The sequence below is a fragment of the Chrysemys picta genome, chromosome 19, assembly GCF_011386835.1.
Source record: "Chrysemys picta bellii isolate R12L10 chromosome 19, ASM1138683v2, whole genome shotgun sequence".
Classification (NCBI taxonomy): Eukaryota; Metazoa; Chordata; order Testudines; family Emydidae; genus Chrysemys; species Chrysemys picta.
Window position 1 is genome coordinate 16,097,135 of NC_088809.1, and position 20,800 is coordinate 16,117,934.

The window sequence follows — 20,800 nt, forward strand, 5'->3', positions numbered from 1 at the left end:
AGAACCCCATCATCAAAACTTTGTATTTCATACCAGTTGTTATTGTTCCATTTTTACAACACAGGAAATTTAACGGAAGGGAGAAAGAGCTTAGATTAAACTTCAGGTGCCTTGGGCTGCCTCTATAAGGTAGATTTCAGTTTGACCTAATACAACAGTAGTTTATTATTTATGATTGATAGACAGATTCACTGGCAATCTTCAGGCAATGGGAACCACAGAATGACCCATTTGGTCTTTTAATATAGAACATTTAGCTTCCTACTCCAGACCATCCTATTTTTTATACCTTCTACATTACGCTTCACCTCTGAATCGGTCCACATACGTGGTGTGAATGGGATGTAGACCTGCAACTCTTTCCACATGCCTCATGGCAGGTGCAGACTCACTTGCCAAATTAAAAAGCTTGAGACTGATAGTTATCAAAAGGTGGCTTTCTCCGATTACAATAAACCAGAGTGAAACAGATCTCAGCCTTCCCACCCCAGAAAGAGAGAATACCAGTAGAGGGAGAAATCTTCCACAAAGCCAAGTGCGTAAGTTAGATTAGACTCCAGGCACGCTTTGCTGGTACAGCCAGCAGAGATGCAGGGAATAATCCAAGCAGACGCTGACCCTGGCAGCTTTATGAGGCTAATATTTTCACGAGCATGAACTGTTCTTGAGCAATTTCTCCAACGGATTAAGCACAAATACGGTTTCCATCAACATCAGGCACACGCGTGCGCGCGCACACACACACACACACACACACACACACACACACAGTTTATTTTTGCCACCTAATTTCTATTACACGAGACTTTAGTATTTAGTGCAGCCAGCACGTGCAAAAAAATCTGCTCTCCATTTGTATCTGACTTCCTATCTCCCTCTGGAACCATCATTAGTCGTGATGCGGCACAGACGCTCATTCCAGACCCAGGCAGGATATGTCCTACTTCAAAAATCCAGCAGCAGAGGGACAAATGGTTTGAGTTGAGCGGCTGGGTGCTGATGGTAGGAACAGATTTCCTCATGTTTCAAGTCCCTTCCTTCCCTCACCACTCACGATTGCACAAGGAGCACTGGGAGCAGAGCATCATGTCAGGGCAGGACACGGCAGCATCAGGCTTTGGGTGCATCAGAAGTAGCGCAACTGAGACTAGCAGCATCATGGGAGATGGGCAACAGGATGGGGCTGTGCCTTGAGCCACCAAAAGCCAGGAGGGAATGGCTGGTCTCAGTCTTGGGTTGGAACATTCAGCGTGGGTGGTGGGATCTTCTCGCAGCTGTGGGAGAGGAAGAGTGACTGACTCTCTAACGAGCGCCCTCACACCACCCTAGTAGCGACCGGAAGGCTTGCCTCACTGACGAACAAGGTGTACGTCATACAGAACGGCGGCCTGTTCTCTTACAATTATGTTCCCTGTAAGGCCACCCTAGGAGATACAAACAAATTGAACTCTTCCCGCCAGGCATTTCCCTTGCTTTTGCACGGAGATGAGAAAGTGAGAGCAAAGCACTAGCTTGTGTGCCAAAGACATCCTTGGCCACGGTGAGCCTGGGCTCAGAGACAGGAGATTTGGGTTTCCTGTTCATAGGCCTTTCGTCCTAGCAGCAGATGCTGGCCACCAATACATTCTTTTAAATTGCCTTCCCTCCACAATCCTTGCCCTTTGCATCACCTGCGGCAGCATTTCACCTATAGGTAAAGAATCATAGAATATCAGGGTTGGAAGGGACCTCAGGAGGTCATCTAGTCCAACCCCCTGCTCAAAGCAGGACCAATCCCCAGACAGATTTTTGCCCCAGATCCCTAAATAGCCCCCTCAAGGATTGAACTCACAACCCTGGGTTTAGCAGGCTAATGCTCAAACCACTGAGAACAGAGCAGGAGAGCAGCCACGTTTTGAAAAAAGGCCCCTGCAGGAAATGGCACGAGAAAGAGGGCAGGGTGTGGGGAGTTGATCAGCTGGCAAACTGTCCCCTGCAATAAACTGCACTGCCTCTGCAATATGCTTGCACTCCACTGGCTTGAGAAAGGAAAGCATTGACCTTGCTCCTTTACCGACACTGCCTGGCAGTGCATTGCAATTTCATCTTCTCTCTGGCATAATGGGATAATGTCTCTTTCCTGTCAATTTATTTTCTAAGAGATTGTAAATCCACCGATCTGGCATGGATAGGTTGGGTCCCTTCCCTGCAGCGTGCAGAGGCGTACAGAGCCGTCAGTCATGAGCTGCCCTTTGCTACTGGCCTGCCCACTTCCTGTTTGCCAGAGTCCTCCGAAAGCCAAAGTACTGATCATAACATTAACTGTGAAACTCTAAGGTAAGAAACCAGGCACACAACTAAAAACATGATGTCCAATTTAGTCTGATTAGAGAGGCCAACACCCAAAAACTGAAACTGAGGGTGGATCCGGATTAGTGGACTTGCAATCTCTGAAAAAAGAAATTGACGGATAAGAGAAATTTTCCTCTCGGATTTAAGACATGCCCACTGACCTGACACTGATGGGATGTGACTAGTGGCAAAGAAAATTCTGGTAGGAAGAAGATAATAGTGATAGAGCATAATTCTGTTCTCGCATCTCCACAGGAGTGAGTCCATTCATGCACCGGAACATGTAGCACACACCTCCTGAAGGCTGCATCTGACAGATCAAAGTTACCATCAGCAGATTGTGGCCACCGTACTGTGGCTCTCAAGGTTCCCAGCTGCAAATGTCTTTGCCTTATAAGTGTCTAAGAAAGCAGCTGCTGAGAATCAAGCTGTGAAATCTTGGAATATTTTCCCCCCTCCAACTTGTGATAGCAAATAGGGAGTTTGGTTTGCTGAATTCTCTGGTCCAATTTGGGTAGATCCTTCGGGCTGTCATTTATGTCCAGGTTTTCTCTTCACTTGTGTTGACATGGAGCAGAAAGAAGGAAAGGAGAACAATTCTCTGATTCAGTGAGCTCGGCTTTGGTGCGAGCACAGGGGATGTCCTCAGTCCTACTTTGTCTGAATGAAAAGCACAGAATTGTTTTGTGATAAATACGGCACCTAGCCCAGAAATTCTCCTAGCTCAAGTAGCTTAGAACAAAACTATTCTTAGAGACCAGGACAGTGAGGGAATCTCTCTCACTGGAGTCGTGGACTACCTTCTGTTGGTGGTAGGCTTTGGCTACACGGGCGCTGTACAGCGCTGCAACTTGCTGCGCTCAGGGGTGTGAAAAAACACCCCCCTGAGCGCAGCGAGTGCAGCGCTGTAAAGCGCCGGTGTATTCAGTGCCTACAGCGCTGCACGCTCGCTCGCAGCGCTGCAAGCTACTCCCCTCGGAGTAGCCGCGGCAGCACTGTGAAGTCCCGAGTGTAGCCAAGCCCTTAGAATCGCAGAGCTATTCTTCAGGTCTGGGAAAGGTAACCACAATGTCACAGCTAAACAAAACATGGGACAGAATGTTACGTAGAAGGGGTTAACACATGTTGTAAGAAACCAGTTCAAATGAAGTGGTCAATTAACACCTCTGCAATCAGAGGACAGAGGAGGATTAGGAGGTTACAAATTGTTGTGATGAGCCATAAAACCAGCGTCTCTGTTGAGACCAGCAGAGTTATGAATTTAAGTTGCCAGTCTCACTGCAAGCTATTCCTAGTCATTCTTGAAATGGGCTAGTGCCACCAATTGTTTTGCCCATGTGCTGGCTTTCCAAAACCAGGGCTATACATGCAATTAACAGACACAGTCTAGCCCAAAACCTTACAGCATTCAAAGAAGGATACCTTTTTTCTGGTCCTGAGGACAGAGCCTTTCCCTAAGGGCCTTGCACCCTTTGAATGCAGCTCTTGAAACATACAGAGACAAGGCAAGAGGCTTACAGGAAACCTCAGGCCACCCATCTCAACCAGGCCTCAGTGTTCTGGTGACCTCAATCACTTGGGGAGAGACATCGGTGTATAACCCTTACACTGAGCAGGCCTGGAGTGGGCTGCCATTTCTTTAGCCTCTGGACCCAAAGATTAGCTCTATTTGACCATGGTGTCAAAGAAAGAGAAAGGAAAATGAACAGGAGTACTTGTGGCACCTTCGAGACTAACAAAGGAAAATGTCTCTCTTATGAATGTCTCTCTTGAAACAAGTTCCACGGCTGAATCACAACACAACAGGAGTGCTGCCTACACCTTGCTAGAGGGGTCTGTGGAAGGAATTGAGTCTTTAGTGACCTCAGGGGTGGGGAGGTGGGGGGAGGAGAGATGGCTGTGGCTGGGTCTGCTGGCTCAGGACTGGGAGGGGTCACCTGCTTTCCAATGTCCATGTCACCTCTTCAGTTGCTACGGTGGTTTACAAGGACATGCTGGGCCTTGGCACAGATAACACAGACAGAGGAGGATGGCGTAACACTTATCTCCCATTCTCTTCGCCTGGTTCTCCGTTTGCCCGCAGGTTTCCCCTTGCCGATGCTAGGGTCTTGCTGAGCCTCTGGGATGGGGACCAAGACAGCATGCCCAAGAGCGCCTGTATCGTCATTCTACCCGGGGACCTCGCCACTCCGCAGGCCGACTTGCACGGGGTCATGGTGGGGATCGAAAGGGAAGAGAACAAATGTTTCTTCTCATGCCATGCAGGGTAAGTGTTTTGCCAGTGCCCCTAACCAATGAACACCCTGGGCCTAATTCTCCTTTACGCTAAGGGCCCTTTATGGCAGTGTAAACGGGCCTCAAAGAGAGAGAGTGAACGTAATCGGCATCCACTTGAAGGCCTCTTTACACGGCCAGCATGGCACAAAGAAGCACTTGTGTAAAACAGAATCAAGCTCACAGGGAGCTTACAGTCCTACACTACAGCCACCAATGGAGAAAGCCAAGCCGTGACCAACAGCAGAGTCTGCCTCTGCTGACTACAGAAAAGGGGCCCAAGCTATCCATCAGTGGCCTTGCCACATGGAAAATGAATGTCACACAATGAAGTAGCAAGAAAACCAAACACATCATTTGAGTTTGCCACTAGCATTCTATATTCACCTCAGCATCACGCGAAACGCACTTTTCGTTACCAAGTGTGGACTTGGATTCTAACCCGCACCAGGAGGGTACTTACTGCAGAACTTGTGAAAATCCATTTGCAGTTCTTTCCTTGTGTTCATAAAGATTCTCCCCTTCTCTGTCCCAACCACATAGGTACTTTCATCGTGAACTGCAATGCAGGCTACCTCGGCGTTTAGTTTGGAAAGTGCGGAACACTGGGGAGGTGGGAAAAGCAGTTGGGTTAGAAGAGGGAAAATAGAAAAGCATCTCATGTTCTCACATGGTCATCTATCAATTTAATGTGTATTTACGGAGTTATTTGTATTCCAGATACACATTGTAAGTAGAGCCGGACGTCACTTTTCCCATGAAACATTTTTTTGATGCAAAATGACTTTTCAATCAAAACGAACATTTTCATTTTGGTGTAATACTTTGTTTTTTCAGCAAACCCCCTGAAACACATTATTTTGGCAACAATTTTCAGTTTGGACTTCAAAACATTTTTTTTAACCAAACTTTTTTTTTTTTTATTATTATTATTTTTAAACCCAAGAGCATCAACAGGAATTAAAAAACAAAAACAAAACCCGGTTACCTACCTCTCGTAACTGTTGTTCTTCGAAAGGTGTTGCTCGTGTCCATTCCAATAGGTGTGTGCGCACGCCGCATGCACGATCATTGGACGGTTTTCCCCTAGCAGTACCCATTGGGTCAGCTGTGGAGGCCCCTGGAATGGTGCCCTCATGGCGGTGTATATAGGACACTGCCGACCCGTCGCCTGCTCAGTTCCTTCTTGCCGGAAGACTCCGACAGAGGGGAGGCGGGTGGGATTTGGAATGGACATGAACAACACATCTCGAAGAACAACAGTTACGAGAGGCAGGTAACCGTTTTTTTGTTCGAGTGCTTGCTCATTTCCATTCCAATAGGTGACTCCCAAGCAGTTTCTCTGGAGGAGGGGTCGGAGTTCACCAGGTTGCTGATTGTAGGACTGCCCCGCCGAATGCTGCGTCGTCCCTCGCTTGTTGGGCGATGGCGTAGTGCGACGTGAAGGGGTGGCTGGAAGACCACATTGCCGCCTTGCATACGTCTTGAACAGGGACGTGCGCGAGGAAAGCTGCGGACGAAGCCGGAGCTCTTGTGGAGTGTGCCGTCAACGGCGGGGGTGGAACCTTGGCCAGGGCGTAGCACGTTCTAATGCAGGATGTGATCCACGACGAAATGAGCGGGGATGAGATGGGAAGCCCTCTCATCCTTTCGGCGATTGCAATAAAAAGCTGTGGTGACTTACGAAATGGCTTTGTGCGTTCAATGTGGAAGGCTAGGGCATGCCTGACCTCCAAGGAATGGAGCATCTGCTCTCTGCCAGTGGCATGAGGCTTAGGGAAGACGACCGGTAAAAAGATGTCTTGATTCACATGAAACCGAGAGACCACCTTGAGTAGAAATGCAGTGTGAGGACACAGCTGAACCTTGTCTTTGTAAAAGTTCACGGGGGGTTCAGACGTAAGCGCTTTGAGCTCAGAGACCCTTCTGGCCAACGTTATAGCCACCAGAAAGGCAACCTTCCAAGAGAGGTAGGAGAGACGGCAAGTGGCCGGGGGCTCAAATGGAGGGTCCATGAGTGTGGACAGGATCAGGTTGAGGTCCCACTGGGGAACGGGCTGCCACACGTGGGAGTAAGCCTGTCCAAGCCCTTGAGGAATCGGCCCACCATGGGGTTTCTGAAGACTGATCGACCTGCTGCCCCTGGTTGGAAGGCCAAGATGGCGACCAGGTGCACTTTTATAGAGGATATTGCCAGCCCTTGTTGCGTCAGGTCCAGTAAGTAGTCCAAAACGAGGGGAATTGGCGCTTGCTGCAGTGGGATACCCTTCTGCAGGGACCACACAGAAAAACCACTTCCACTTTGCCAGATATGTGGCTCGAGTGGAAGGTTTCCTACTTCCCAGGAGAACCTCTCTCACTGAGTCCAAACATTGGAACTCCAACGGGTTCAACCATGGCGTTTCCACATCGTGAGGTGGAGGGACTCCAGGTTGGGCTGCTGGGGCTTGCTGTGATGAGGTCCGGGCATAAGGGAAGGGTTACTGGTCTGTCGACCGATAGGCTTAACAGCGTGGTGAGCCAGTGCCGGTGGGACCACGCCGGTGCTACGAGGATCAACAAAGCCCTGTCCTGGCGGACCTTGAGGACGACTCTGTATGAGAGGGAAGGGCGGGAACGCATAGAGCATGTGACTCATCCACGTGAGGTGAAAAGCGTCCACAATGGAGCCTGGGCTGTGGTTCAGAAAGGAGCAGAACTGCTGGCACGTCCAGCCTGAGGAACGTGGTGCGGGCCAGGGCCACATGCCCCTCTGCTTGTGCTTGCGTCTTGGCCTTGATGAGTCAGTCGTCCAGGTACGGAGGAAGGCTGCCACGAGTGCCATGCACTTTGTGAACATCCTGGGGGCTGTCAAGAGCCCAAACAGGAGCACCGTGAACTGGTAGCACTGGCCGCAAAGCGAAGAAACTGTCTGTGGGGCGGGATGACGGAGATATGGAAGTAAGCATCCTGCATGTCGAGGGCAGAGTACCAGTCCCCCAGATCCAGGGAAGGAATGATAGAGGCTAGGGAGACCAGGCGAAACCTGGCTTTATTGATGAATGCATTGAGATCTCACAGATCCAGAATAGGTCACAGTCCACCCTTGGCCTTGGGGATAAGGAAATATTGGGAGTAAAATTCCTTGCCCCTGAACTCCTGAGGAACCTCCTCTATCGCCCCTCAGAGCGCGGAGCGATTGCACTTCCTGGAGAAGGAGTTGCTCGTGAGAAGGGTCCCTGAAGAGGGACGGGGAAGGTGGGTGAGAACAGAACTGGATAGAATATCCCACCCCATCATGCTCAGAACCCAGCGATCTGTTGTGATCTGGGACCAAGCACGGTAGATGTGGGATAGCCGGTTTACAAAGGGAGGGTAAGGATCCAGACTGAGTCCTGGTGCTCTGTCCTCGTGCGCACCTTCAAAAGTTAGGTGTCAGCCCCAGGGGCTGTTTGGATGAGCCCTGACCTTGGCCAGAGGAGAACTGCGACTGGCGCCTCCTATTATTCCTACCCCTTCTCCTGGCTGAGTCCTGCCTCGGGGGTCCAGAGTAGAAGCAGGAGGGAGAAGGGAGGGCTGGTGTTTGAAGGGCTTCCTCTGGGGTGTGGAATTGTCGATTCCCAGGGGCTTCAATGTCACCCTCAATTCTTTCAGACTGTGCAAGCGGGTGTCCGTGTTCTAGGCAAACAAGCCCGCACAGTCAAAGGGCAGGTCCTGAATGGTGTTCTGGACCTCCGAGGGTATGCCCGAAACCTGTAATCAGGCGCTCCGTCTCACGACGACTGCTGTGGCCATGGTCCGAGCCGCAGAGTCAGCTGAGTCTAGGGCGGCCTGGAGGGAAGTCCTTGACACCACCTTGCCCTCCTCAAGAAGTGCTGCGAACTCCGGGTGCGAGTCTGACGGGAACAATTCCGGGAACTTAGCTAGCGCTCTCCAAGAATTGAAGGCGTAGGGCTGAGCACTGCTTGCTGATTAGCAAGTCGACTTTATGGCCGAAAAAGGTCCAGCTTCTTAGCGTCCCGTGACTTTCCGGCAGGACCCGGTTGACCTTGCCACTTTTTGTGGTTTACGCCTCCACCACTAATGTTCCAGGCTGAGGGTGGGTAAAAAGGTGTCCGTACCCCTTCTGTGGCACAAAATGCTTCCTTTCCACCCCTTTGGCCGTGGGAGGTATGGAGGCCGGGGTCTGCCATAGCACCTTTGTGGTGTTTTGTATGGTCTTCATAAAGGGCAAGGCTACCCTAAAAGGACCCTCCAGGGCAACAATGTCCACCATTGGGGCTGAGTCTTCTGGCACCCCGGAGATGCAAGTTTTGGGCCACCCTCCTAAGGTGGTCCTGGTGCACCCTATTGGGAGTGTGGTAGTGGAGGTGCCAGCCACCGCCTCATCTGGCTAAGAGGATGCTGAGGCCTCTGGGACCGGGTCCTCCTGACCCTCAGGCTCTCTGGAGGCTGGCTCGACTGTGGTGCTGGTACCACATGGGGTGCTGGCTCAAGAGTTCCACCTGCTTGCGAAGACCCAGGGTCCTTGTCATCTGGGGGGTCTTCAGGTGCTGTGGGAGTATGGCGTGGCACTGACGTGGCTGAAGGAGGAGCACAGGGTAGGCCCAAGGAGGAGCTCAAGCTGATGGAAGGAGTCCAAAAGGGCCACTGTACCGGCCCCTGCCACTGTGGGGGCCAGGATACCACCAGCGCGTCCTGGAAGACCAGTACCGACTTTGTCTGCAGATCGACGACTCATTATCAGAGTCCGACGAATAGTCCGAGCCAGACCATGGAGGGGCAGAGCCCAACGGTGCTGGTGAACAGTACTGCGGTGATGGGGAGCGGCGCCGTAGCATCATTGGCTTGCCCCGGTGTTGAATGAGTGGCAGTGCCACCATTGGTGCCACAAAAGGTGCCATAGACTGCACTGTCACCATCGCCGATGCCAGGCCTTGCGCCGCTGCTCACGCCCCGCAGGGCCAGGACTGTGCCATCATGGCAGTAAGATCCCGCGCCGCCTCAAAGGTATCTGGCGTGGAGGGGAGATCAATCTCGTCCTCCAACTCCTCCCAAGTCAGGGAGTCCACAAACACCAGACTTGATGGAGCCCCTGGCAGGGCCGGAGTCAACAGTGCCGGGATCTGAGGGCCAGGCTGTGGGTGCCCTGCCGTAGGATACACCCCACTGGGATCCCTGTGCTGTTTCCTGACGGGAGACCGGCCTCTGTTCACCTTCTTCTTATGCGGCACCGGGGACTGAGAGCAGTGCCGCATGCTCGAACCCGCTTTGTGAGCCGGGCAGTGGTGTCGATGCTCCCTGGAGGAGTCTTTTTTCGGTGTCACGGCGTCCTGCACCAAAGCCGGTGCGCTGCGCACTGTCACTGGTGCCGCTTCCGGTGCCGGCTGAGGGCAAAGAGCCGCTTCCATTAAAAGGAGCTTGAGGCGATAGTCCTGCTCTCCCTTCGTCCTGGGTCTTAAACTCCTGCAAATGGAGTACTTCTCTGTTTGCTGGCCCTCTCCCAGGCACTTAAGGCACGGTGTGTGCGGCAAGCCCTTGGGCATAGGCTTCCCGCAGCGTTGGCAGGATTTAAACCCCCGGAGAGCAAGGCATACCCCGGTCAGGGGAGCTAGGGAGGGCACCACTCTAGGGTGCTCCACGCCCAACCCAGCGGCTACCGCTAGGGGAAAACGTTCCGACAATCATGCACGCGGTGCGCACACACACCTATTGGAATGGACACGAGCAAGCACTTGAAGAACAGAACAAAACATTTGCTAAAATTTCCTGTGAAAAAGAATTAGCATATTTAGTCGGTTCTAATTAAAAAGAAAGAATTGCCGGGAACTTTTAGTTCAATGACAAAATATTTGCTGGCTAGCAGTCAAAGTCTTCATCAGTCAAGACCCTCTCCTTCTGTATTTAATCAAAACAGAAATTATGGGCTATTAGGGTCTCTTATCCACCCATTGTTCCTGACAATAGGTTTCCAATGTTGTTGTTAATTATTTGTATTCTTGTGCCATCTAGAAACCCCATTTGAGAGCAGAATCATATTGTGCTGTGCTGAATAAATCCATAGCAACAGTTGGCCCCTGCCCCCAAAGAGCTTACAATTTAAATAGACAGAGTGGAAGAACCGAAATTTTATTATCCTCATTTGACAGTGAGGGGAACTAGGGTACAGAAAGACTAAGTGACTCGCTCAAGGGCATGCAGGATATTTTGTGGTAGGCCCAGAAGTTAAGCCCTCCTCTTCCAAGTTCTTTCCCCAACACCAGCCTCTCTCTATTGGATTTCGAAGTGACTTGAATGGAGGGGCTTCCACCCCTTCCTTCGGAAGGCCATTCATTATAAATTTAAAACTCACAACCCAGGCCACAATAGATTTCAAATGGCACGTGAGATTCCAAGGCAGTGGCCATGCACCAATGGATCAGATACAGCACTTCCAGGTTTCCCGGTTTATTAGACCGCTCCTGTTCAGTTACATGGAAATATTTGTTAGAATAAAATTTTTAATAATCCTGCTAAAAGGCAGTACAAATAATTTCACACATTGGCTTGGCTTCCTCTGAACGGTGCACCTCCGTGGAATGCTCATGTCCATAACACTTTGAGCTGCACAAACTGTAGGTGTGCACTGGGGACACATCTGGTGCTTTTCTGACTCTATTTAGTGCCAATTATAGCCCACGTATGCTCCTTCACACGGTCTCCTAAGTGAGCCCCACACTCTTGAAGAAATCTTTGATTATTACCATCAAGTCTAAACCCAATACGAGAAGCTAAGAGGCCCCACCACTGTGAAGAGAGACCCTCCTTGTCTTGAGATTAAGGACCAAGTTCAGAGGGAAGTTTAAGGGGATAAAACACAATCCAGTGAAGTACTCACTGAACGCAAAGGAGTCTCCACTAAGGATTTTGCTTTTGGTCTTGGGAGCCTTGCATCTGATCTGACAATGGCTCGGCAGGTGGTGAGCCAAGACCTCCTGTTTATAGTACAATAACTTGATTGCTTTACCATTGCCTCGTCCTATTCCTTCCCTCCCCACCCTGCATCTTGTCATAACCCAGACTGTAAACTTTTAGGGGCCGGGGCCAGGGCCAGGGCCAGTCTTTTTACTGAGCATCTGTACAGCACCTAGCACCATGGCTTTGATCTTTGACTGGCATCCGTAGACATTACAGCAATACAAATAATGCATGGGTTACCCATTCTTCCTTCCTCCTCAGCATTTACACAAATTTAGACTCCCTGAGACTCTCACCCACTTAAACCTCCTATCACACCAGCTCTGAATTTGGCCCAAGGCTAGGGCATTTTTTAGACAGGAGAATTGACATGCTAAGTGGCTGGAAGACATGGGTGTAGCAGGAAAAGCAACTAGAAGAAAGCTAAAGCCCAGCGTAATTAACACCTTCTTCCGGCTCCTCAGAATGTAACTATGCGAGCTTAGATACTCTGAGACCCAACTCGAGTCTTGTACACTTAGTCACACAGCTTCTTATCAACGTGCAACATAGATTGCCTTCTTCATCACCTTTGGACTTGGTTCTCAAAAAGTGGATGGATCCCAAGTAATGGGAAATAATTCCTTTTTGGGGGAGACATGAAGAGGGTAGGATAATGATTTACCATCAGTAAACTAGAAAAAGCTTGGTTGGAAAAAAAATCCCTTTCATGAAAACAGCAAGAGGTACATTAGCTCATTCAATCGACTAAACTAAACAACCGTCAAGGGAAAAAAATATAAAATGGAATAATGAGTGGGATGGATATGTATAAACCAAAAATTCAAATAATAATTAACTCCAAGTTCTTTTTTAAATTTTTATATGAAACATGCATAGAATCGCACTCAAAAGCCTACGTTAAAAACAACATTATTAAAATTCCAAAGCCAAGCATTCAAAAAAGTTAGGAAATGCCAGAATTAAGGTTACTTGCGCAATTCTTGCACGTGCGTGATCATGTAATGAAAGATAACTATACCTCCTTGTGCATATGCATTAGGCTTTTTGTGTAATATATATAAAAATGGCTAAGCTCTTCAAAAATGACTAGTGATTTTGAGTGCCTTGGTTTTCCAGGTACCTATATCTTAATGGGGTCTTGAGGTGGATGGTTAGCATTTTCCGGAGGGAAACACAAATATAGATGTATACACACACAATCATAGTTATATAAAAATTAACTATAGTTGGATTTAGATGGGAGGGATATTTAATTCATCACATTTTACTACATGTGTGGGTAAACACACACACACACCACACACACACACACTTTTCAGTTAAAAATAAGATTAGCTCTGGTCCAAGAAACTTATCCAGACAGTTATCTTGTTTATGTAAGCAAGACTGACTTGTATAAGATTTCTCCAGAGAGTTTTACGTCAACAGACATGAAAGTTATTTTCTTTGTTCTTGGAGATCAAAGCCATTGTTATCATTCCCTTGTTGCATAAAAGCTCACAACAACAGTGGTAAAACATCAAGAAAAAATAAATTCAGTTGGTACCAACATAAATATTAATAGGAAAACAATACACATCGCGAGATTAACTGGAGCGGACTTCATGGCCCCTCTGATTGTCAGGATGGGCATGTGATTTTCATTTCACAGCTCAAACAGCTCGATGGGCTTTACTGCAGCAGAGAACAATTTGATGAACTCAATATCCTTCCCATCTAAATCCAGCTCTTATTCAACCCAATTAACCCAATGTAAAATGAGCTGCTTGGTGGCAGAATGGTCTGGCGAAGCTTTCAGATCCGGAGCCTCTCCTGTGATTTCAGGGGCTGTCAAACCCTCTCAGGTTGCTGCAACATCGCTGTTAATCATCACTTGAAACGAATATGCCCCATTTGTTTAGCTAAAGTATTGGGTTTTATATTTGGGTCCCTGTGGCCCATTGGAGAGGACTCTAATGTGCATCAGCTGATTTCAGAACCTATCCTTCAATGTTCCCTGAACCGTGAACAGATCCTTATGGGTGTATAATCACTATACACACACAGACCCCCCCCACCCCGCTCCCCCTCCCCCCAAAAATCACCATTGCAAGTAGCCTCACTCACCATTGAATCTAAGGCAGAAACTAAACTGGTGATGATTTCATTTTTCTGATGAAAAACTGTATTCCATTGGTCAGGTCTGGAGTTATTGGGGGACCCATTGGAGGGCTTCCCCGTCAGTGCCATATTCACCTGAAACAATAAAAAACAAGACAAATGTATACCTTACCCACTACTTTTGCAGACGCAGTTGCACCAGCTTGGCTGACACCGAGGTTAACCCACGGATCTCCAGAGCTAAGAGTATGAGTGACTAGCACAGGGGTCGGCAACCTTCCAGAAGTGCTGTGCCGAGTCTCCATTTATTCACGCTAATTTAAGGTTTTGCGTGCCAGTCATACATTTGAACGTTTCTATAAGTCTATAATATATAACTAATCTATGGTCGTATGTAAAGTAAATAAGGTTTTTAAAATGTTTAAGACACTTCATTTAAAATTAAATTAAATTAAAATGCAGAGCCCCCTGGACCGGTGGCCAGGACCCGGGCAGTGTGAGTGCCACTGACAATCGGCTCGTGTGCCATAGGTTGCCTACCCTGGACTACAGGCTGAGCTAAAGAGCCAGGAGCAGCAGAGGAACACTGTCAGATACTCACCTCCTCAGTGGATGGGGCACAGAGGGGGATATGTAACATACTGGTCAGCAGGGCTGGATTAACTCTCCTGTAAGGCCAGGATATTTGATTTTGTGGGGCCCTTGTATACAAGTCTATTTCCTGAGAGGGAGTTTGGTGCAGGTCAGGGCTGGGGCAGGGGGGCAGGGTCTGGGAGGGAGTTTGGGTGCAGGAGGGGGATTCTGATCTGGAGCAGGGAGTTGGGGAGGAGGAGGGGGTACAGGGTCTGGAAGAGAGTTTGGTACAGGAGGGGGCTCCGGGCTGGTGCAGGGCATTTGGGTGCAGGAGGGGGTTCTGACCTGGGGTGGGGGGGTTGCGGGAGGGGGTGCAAGGTGCAGGCTCCAGCCGGGAGCTTACCACAGGCATCTCCCGGCTGGCAGCGCAGCAGGGCTCAGGCAGGCTGCCTGCATGCCGTGGCCCCACGCCATTCCTGGAAGCGGATAGCTGCTAGCCATCTCTGCAGCCCCTGGGGGGAGGGGGAGTTCCCATTGGATGATCACAATGGTCCCTTCTGGCTTTATAATCTGTGAATTGGGCTGGGTGCTGAACAGACCCATAGCAAGAGAATCGCTGGCCTGAAGAGTTTACAATCTAAATTGACAAGACAGGCAAACAGAGTAGAAAGGAACACAGAGAAGGAAAGGGACTTGCCCAAGGTCATCCAGCAGGTCAGTGTCAGGCCTAGGAGTAGAACTCAGGTCTTCTGAGTCCCAGTGAAGTCCAGAACCCCCTCCACTGGGCCACTCTGGCTTGCAGCGAGGCAGCAGGAAATTAGCAAGCTGAATGCTCGTTTACAGTATAAACCTCGTTACCCGAAATCCCTGAATATTATAGTGCTGTGCTCAACAGCCTTTTTACTATTATTAAAGGGACACAAGGAATCTCTGTGCACATGACAGAAAGCACAAGTGGGGAAACCAAATGCTGCACTGCCTGAGTCAAGAACACATGAGAACTAGTTATCTAGGGGGGCAGAGAAAAAGCAGACAATTAGCATTTGCGATCCAGAAGCCTGACTTCGATTGAGAAATGCTGATCACCTCCAGTGGAAAGCATTAGCAAGCAGTTCTGTTATTGTGGGATGCAGGCTGTCAGAAGAAACTGAATGAGTCAGTTAAACCAAGCAAAACTGGGTCATCTCACTCCTTGCCGAGGTACAATGTGTCAGGCAATCAAATCTGAACTCCTCACAAGTTCATTCATCTGCTAAAAACCCGCTCGGTGTCTTATTTTCCTGTATGCCGGGCTTACTGTACTGGCCTATATTTTATTTTACTGTACATGGTGAGAACCGGTTCCAGCCACCACTGCATGGAAGCAGGGAAACTGAAAAGAGAAGCAATTAGAAAATTCAACCCGTGGGGCAAGATGCCCATATGCAAATTATTTTACTTCTATCAGAGACAGAAAACCAAAATCATCACAGAACTTTGCAACCACAATCCAACCCTGACCCCCACATGGTACACCTTCTAGGCACACAGCATTACCAAGCTTAGTTCCTGAGAAAAACCTCCCATCACTTACTGCATTGTCTGCTCAATGCGGCATCACAAGGCCAGGTTCTCTGCTTCATCACGTTCACCCTGGCTGCAGTGGAACACAATGGATATCAGGAAGCCAGATAACAGCTCCTGGATTCTCTGCTCAGCCCACAGTGAAGGTTAGAGAAACCTAGGGGCTGCTCTAACATTTGCCTGCTGGCAAGTCTCCCCCGAGAATAGTCAGGGGATTTTATGCTCCTCTCTCTTTCTCTCCCCACTTTCTGCACCTGAGCTTTGGGTGCATCGCTACCTATACTAGCATTGTGTGGGAGTCCCAGATAGGAAAATGCAGCAACTCTTGGCTCTCTTTTGCATGGCCTGGGTGCATAAAACAAGGGGAAGGTGGAGAGGATTTGCTGCAGAACATCTATCTTCTTGCTGGCCTCACATATACAACACGTAACAGAACCCATGATCGAGGCTTGGATCCATTTAACCAAACATTCCTCGATAAACATGTATCGTGCGATGAAGCTGCATGATGGAAACAGATGAAAGAGAAAGAGGGACAGAGCTTCTCGCTAGACTTCGCTTTTAGACATAGCAATTCTTGCATCGATTTAAGGAACAAACAGTTGCCTCCCACATATCCTTCTAACTACGTGAGTCACCATTACCATATTGAATTATGGAACTAAGAGAACCCTTCTGTGAATCATTAGGTTAATACTCAGCTCTGAAAACCTCATCGGGGGAGTAAGGGAAAGAGAGGGTGGAATAAACATATATTGGCAAATATAACCATGAAGCAATCTGAATTTTAGCACTGAGAATAGAGCATTAGGCTTCCCAGTGGGAGAGAATCTTCCTGTAGGGACTGGGCTGCCATTTGGTTTCTCCTTCCTACTGTTGCCTTCATCATGTGATAAACTTTTCCTGAGGAGGGTCCTAGCAGCAGGGGTCTCTGCCATTTGCTCCCAAAGAAAGGAGGCCCTTATAGAGAGAGACTTTGCAGTGAAATAATTACACACTGCCAGGGCCAATTTCAATATACAACAGGTTCTTTCATTATGAGAGAGGGGATAAAGGGAATTACAACCATGCTCCGAAGTACAGCTGGAACATGCAAAAAGAAAGGGAGGGGGGAATTATTATTTTTTAAAGTGCCACCTTAAAAGAGTCACCACCTTAAAAACAGGGCTTTATTGGGACAAGATTTGATTAGAATAGAATAGAATTCCATTCGATTTGCTTTCTCCAAGAAAGCTCCATGACAGCATGAGCAAAATGCAAAGCAGGTGTAAACTCTGGCGGGTGATAAGACCAGAACTCTCCATCAGTCCCACTGGGACAAGGAACACTTACCAATGGGGTCATAGGCTTGACTTTTCAGCAGCAGCACAGGCTGGTTCTTTCGGTTCCATTAGCTAATGTGATGGCACAGAGATTGGGGGGTTATTACCAGGGGCGGTTCTATGTTTTTTGCTGCCCCAAGCACGGCAGTCAGGCGGCCTTCGGTGGCGTTTCTCCGCGTGATCTGCCGGTCTCGCAGTTTCGGCGAACCCGCCACCGAATTGCCGCCGAATCTGCAGGACCAGCAGACCTCCCACAGGCACACCGCCGAAGGCTGCCTGACTGCTGCCCTCACAGCGACCGGCAGGCCGCCCCCCCGCGGCTTGCCGCCCCAGGCACGTTGGTTGCTGCACTGGTGCCTGGAGCCGCCCCTGGTTATTACTTGAGGGTCACCATAGGGTCCAGATTTTTCACAAGAGGTCAGCTTCTATTTAGGCCCCATAGTAAGTGGCTGGATTTCCAGCACGCTTGATGCTTAAGACTTCTGACAACCTGAGCACTCCGGAAAATCTGGCCCTTATCTGGGTCTCTAAAATGGAAGCGAAATTCGTGGTAAAATTCAGCACAGACTATGGTAGGCTGAGCTCTTGACAGTCTGTCTCGAGCTGCGAAGAGGGGCTAAGAAAAATTAAAGTTCTTTCTTTATCAGACTCATCATCAGTGTCCCGCTTCCAGTCAGGTAGAGATATCTTAAGAAGCAGAAACAAAATCCTGCTCCATAAAAGATACCTGGCAAGCTATAATAATGCTCTGTAGTTCTGTACAGCCTTCTGACCCACTGCTTTGCCAATATTCATCAGCTTGGCCTCACAACATCGCTGGGTGGTATGGAGGCATTTCCATTTAACAGATGCAGAAGTGGTAGAATGGGGTCCAGAACCCTGAATTCCTGTCTGTTGGTCACACACTAACTGCTAGATAATGCTTCCTACACAGAAACTCCAGTTATATCAATGGGATGTTATTCAAATAAAGCCACAGACAAATTTAACATCCACCTCATCTTGGTAAACTTCAGCAAAACCAGCCCTGAAAATCAGAGACAGTAGCACCCAGACATCTAATTTTAACCTCCCTCTTTCAACCTAAGCAGGTGTGAGTTGCAGTGAGGTTTTGCTACAGAGAGAGAAGTTACTTTAAAGCCCTTTTGTAATACAGACGCTCCCCAGGTTACGCAAACCCGACTTACGCAAATCTGGACATACTATATTTTCTTTATTCCAAGCTTTTGATTAAAATCCATATGAAGTTATATCAGTTGTGAACCCAAGAGTCACTTGATCCAAATCCACATGGCTGTACAGTGCTGATCCGACAGCATGGGCTCTCTCTACCAGGGGGGCTGGAACAATTTGTAAAGTGGGGGTGCTGAGAGCCATTGAAACAAAGTGTAAACCCTGTAAGAACTGGAAACCAGGGGTGCGGCAGCACCCACCACACCCCTAGCTCCAGCACCTATGCACTCCACCCTACCAATCATCTCTCATTTGCGATCCAGATGTCAACACTCATCTCCAGATCACCCACTTGTTAACATTCTCAAACAAGACCTTCATGCTTTCTCCCATGCTGCCCTGCATGCTTGGGAGGAGCTCCCCCGACAGCATCCCCGAAGCCACCTCATTATCCTGCTCAGAAACGTTCCCTGACAACGATGCCTACAAAAGCATGCCAGCAGTTGGGCCAATGGTGTGCAGAGACCGCTGCCTATCACGCTGACCAATATTGTGTCACTGTTTCCTTGTACTCTCCCATCTATCTGTATCCATCCATTGTCTCGTCAGACCTAGATTGGAAGCTCTTTGGGACAGGGACTGGCTTTGTGTTCTGTGTTTGTACAGCACCTAGCACAATGCGGTCCTGGTCTAGGACTAGAGCGTCTAGGCGCCATGATGATACAAACAAACGAGTTCATGGAGGCAATAAGCACAGCATTACCGAGAGATGCAACACTCTCCATACAGTCCGCATGGCCATGACTACACAAGCAAATCAGATGTGTTCTGCAATCAAAGCTCCCACTTGGGTTACCACACAACCAACTCAATCCAGCTAAAAGTTGTTAAACGGTGTCTGCATAGGCGTCAAATGAAAATACACATTTATTTTTACCCACATAGGCAAAACCTGTAGACAGACACACCTGGCTCTGCTTTAAAAAACAAACTACCCCCATCACCACAAAGAAGCAGTAGAAATAAAAATGAAGTACTTCTCCACTACCAGCATTTAGTATGTTGGGCCGGATTCTCCTCTCCCTTACACTGGTATAAATCAGTAGTGACTTCATTGGCGTCACTAGAGCAACACCAGTGTAAAACTGGAAAAGGGGAGATAAGAAGCAGGTCAACCATTTGCACTGCAATTTCTCAGGAAGGTCTCCGATATGTACAGTAGGGGTGGCTTCACCGGTTTGGGGAACAAATAGGGTGACCAGACAGCAAATGTGAAAAATCAGGACGGGGGTGGGGGGTAATAGGAGCTTATATAAGAAAAAGACCCAAAAATCGGGACTGTCCCTATAAATCGGGACATCTGGTCACCCTAGGAACAAAAGATCACTGCTGACCTTCCACCCCACCCCACAACCAAACCAAACTTATTTGGGGTTTGGAAAAGTTTAGTGAATTCTTTTCATTAGTTTCCTATTTGGTGTGTGGCTAAAACACTTCTGGGATAATAGATAGGCCTATAATCAGAAGAGCTGAAATACCATGCACGCATGCCCACAGACAGACAGTCCTTTGGGTCATTCTGGCACAACCAAAAGCAGGAGGTACCAGAAATCACAAGAGAGGCCTGCTCTTCTAGCCTATATATGTAAGCCCAAGAGCTGATATTGGGTGTTTTTCAGAAACAAAACTTCCCAAGCTTCTGAGGTTGGCCCACCACTAGTTTAAAGTTGAAGAACATCCAAGCTGGGAAGACCATGAAGATGCCGCTTCACCTCTGTCCTGTGTGTGTCATGCCAGTTGCCAGATTTTTGCACCCCAATGTTATAGACAGAAAAGGACTGGTAAAAAGGACTGGCAGAGCTGGAGACAGGAAGGAAGAAAATGAAAGTAACAGTAGGAAAAGAAGGAAAACAAGAGTCATGGAGGGGCCTGGGCAGTGGACCGATCTGGAGCGCTGAGCCATGTATGAATACAAAACTGCAACCACATTTTGAATCGCTGGGTAATAATTCCATTTTGGGCTTCGGGCAACGTGTAACAAATCATGACAGCAAAATCCCAGACAGAGTTTCAGCTCCGCAACTCACATTTACCCACCCCTCATTCCAGATGCAGTTCCCACTAGGAGCTCTAAGAGGGAGAAGGGAGACTGAAGCAGTAACACAAAAATCAGGAGAGAACAAACTGGGGCAGTTTCCTCCTGTCACCAAGCCCCCAGGATGAAGTCACAAACATAAATCTATATTCCCCCCACAGTACTGCTGGATTGCCTGGTTTTACATGTTCTTACATCTCACATCCTCCTCGACTCCCCTTCAGCCCCGTGTGTGTTTCTGAACCCACATGGTCCCAGCACACAGTTTTCAAAATTAAGTGCAGCTCTAGGGGAAACACTACTAAAATCTTCAGCACTGACAGTAGCTGGGATACGCTGTAATTGCAGCTAGGCTAACATGCCTTCTCCCATTCTCTCAATGGCCCAACCGTTTAAAATTTCAAAGCCATTTACTCTCCCAAAAAGCCAT

General features: G+C 48.6%; 1 protein-coding gene across 16 annotated transcripts in view; it reads right to left on the bottom strand.

Annotated features, from left to right (window-relative positions):
• Positions 1-20,800, bottom strand: part of GTF2IRD1 (GTF2I repeat domain containing 1) — a 174,489-nt gene that overhangs the window by 92,450 nt on the left and 61,239 nt on the right. For 13 of the 16 annotated variants that reach the window (XR_006176255.2, XR_006176254.2, XR_006176253.2 and 10 more), the window contains 2 exons: positions 13,651-13,779; positions 5,069-5,210 (listed from right to left, as the gene is read on the bottom strand). Coding sequence is in view for 9 of the 16 variants with exons in the window: in XM_042857780.2 (XP_042713714.1) it covers positions 5,069-5,210; positions 13,651-13,773 (265 nt within the window). In the remaining 7 variants the exon portion in view is untranslated. The remainder of the gene's footprint in view (positions 1-5,068; positions 5,211-13,650; positions 13,780-20,800) is intronic. The other 3 variants (XM_065573179.1, XM_065573180.1, XM_065573181.1) reach the window with 1 other exon arrangement.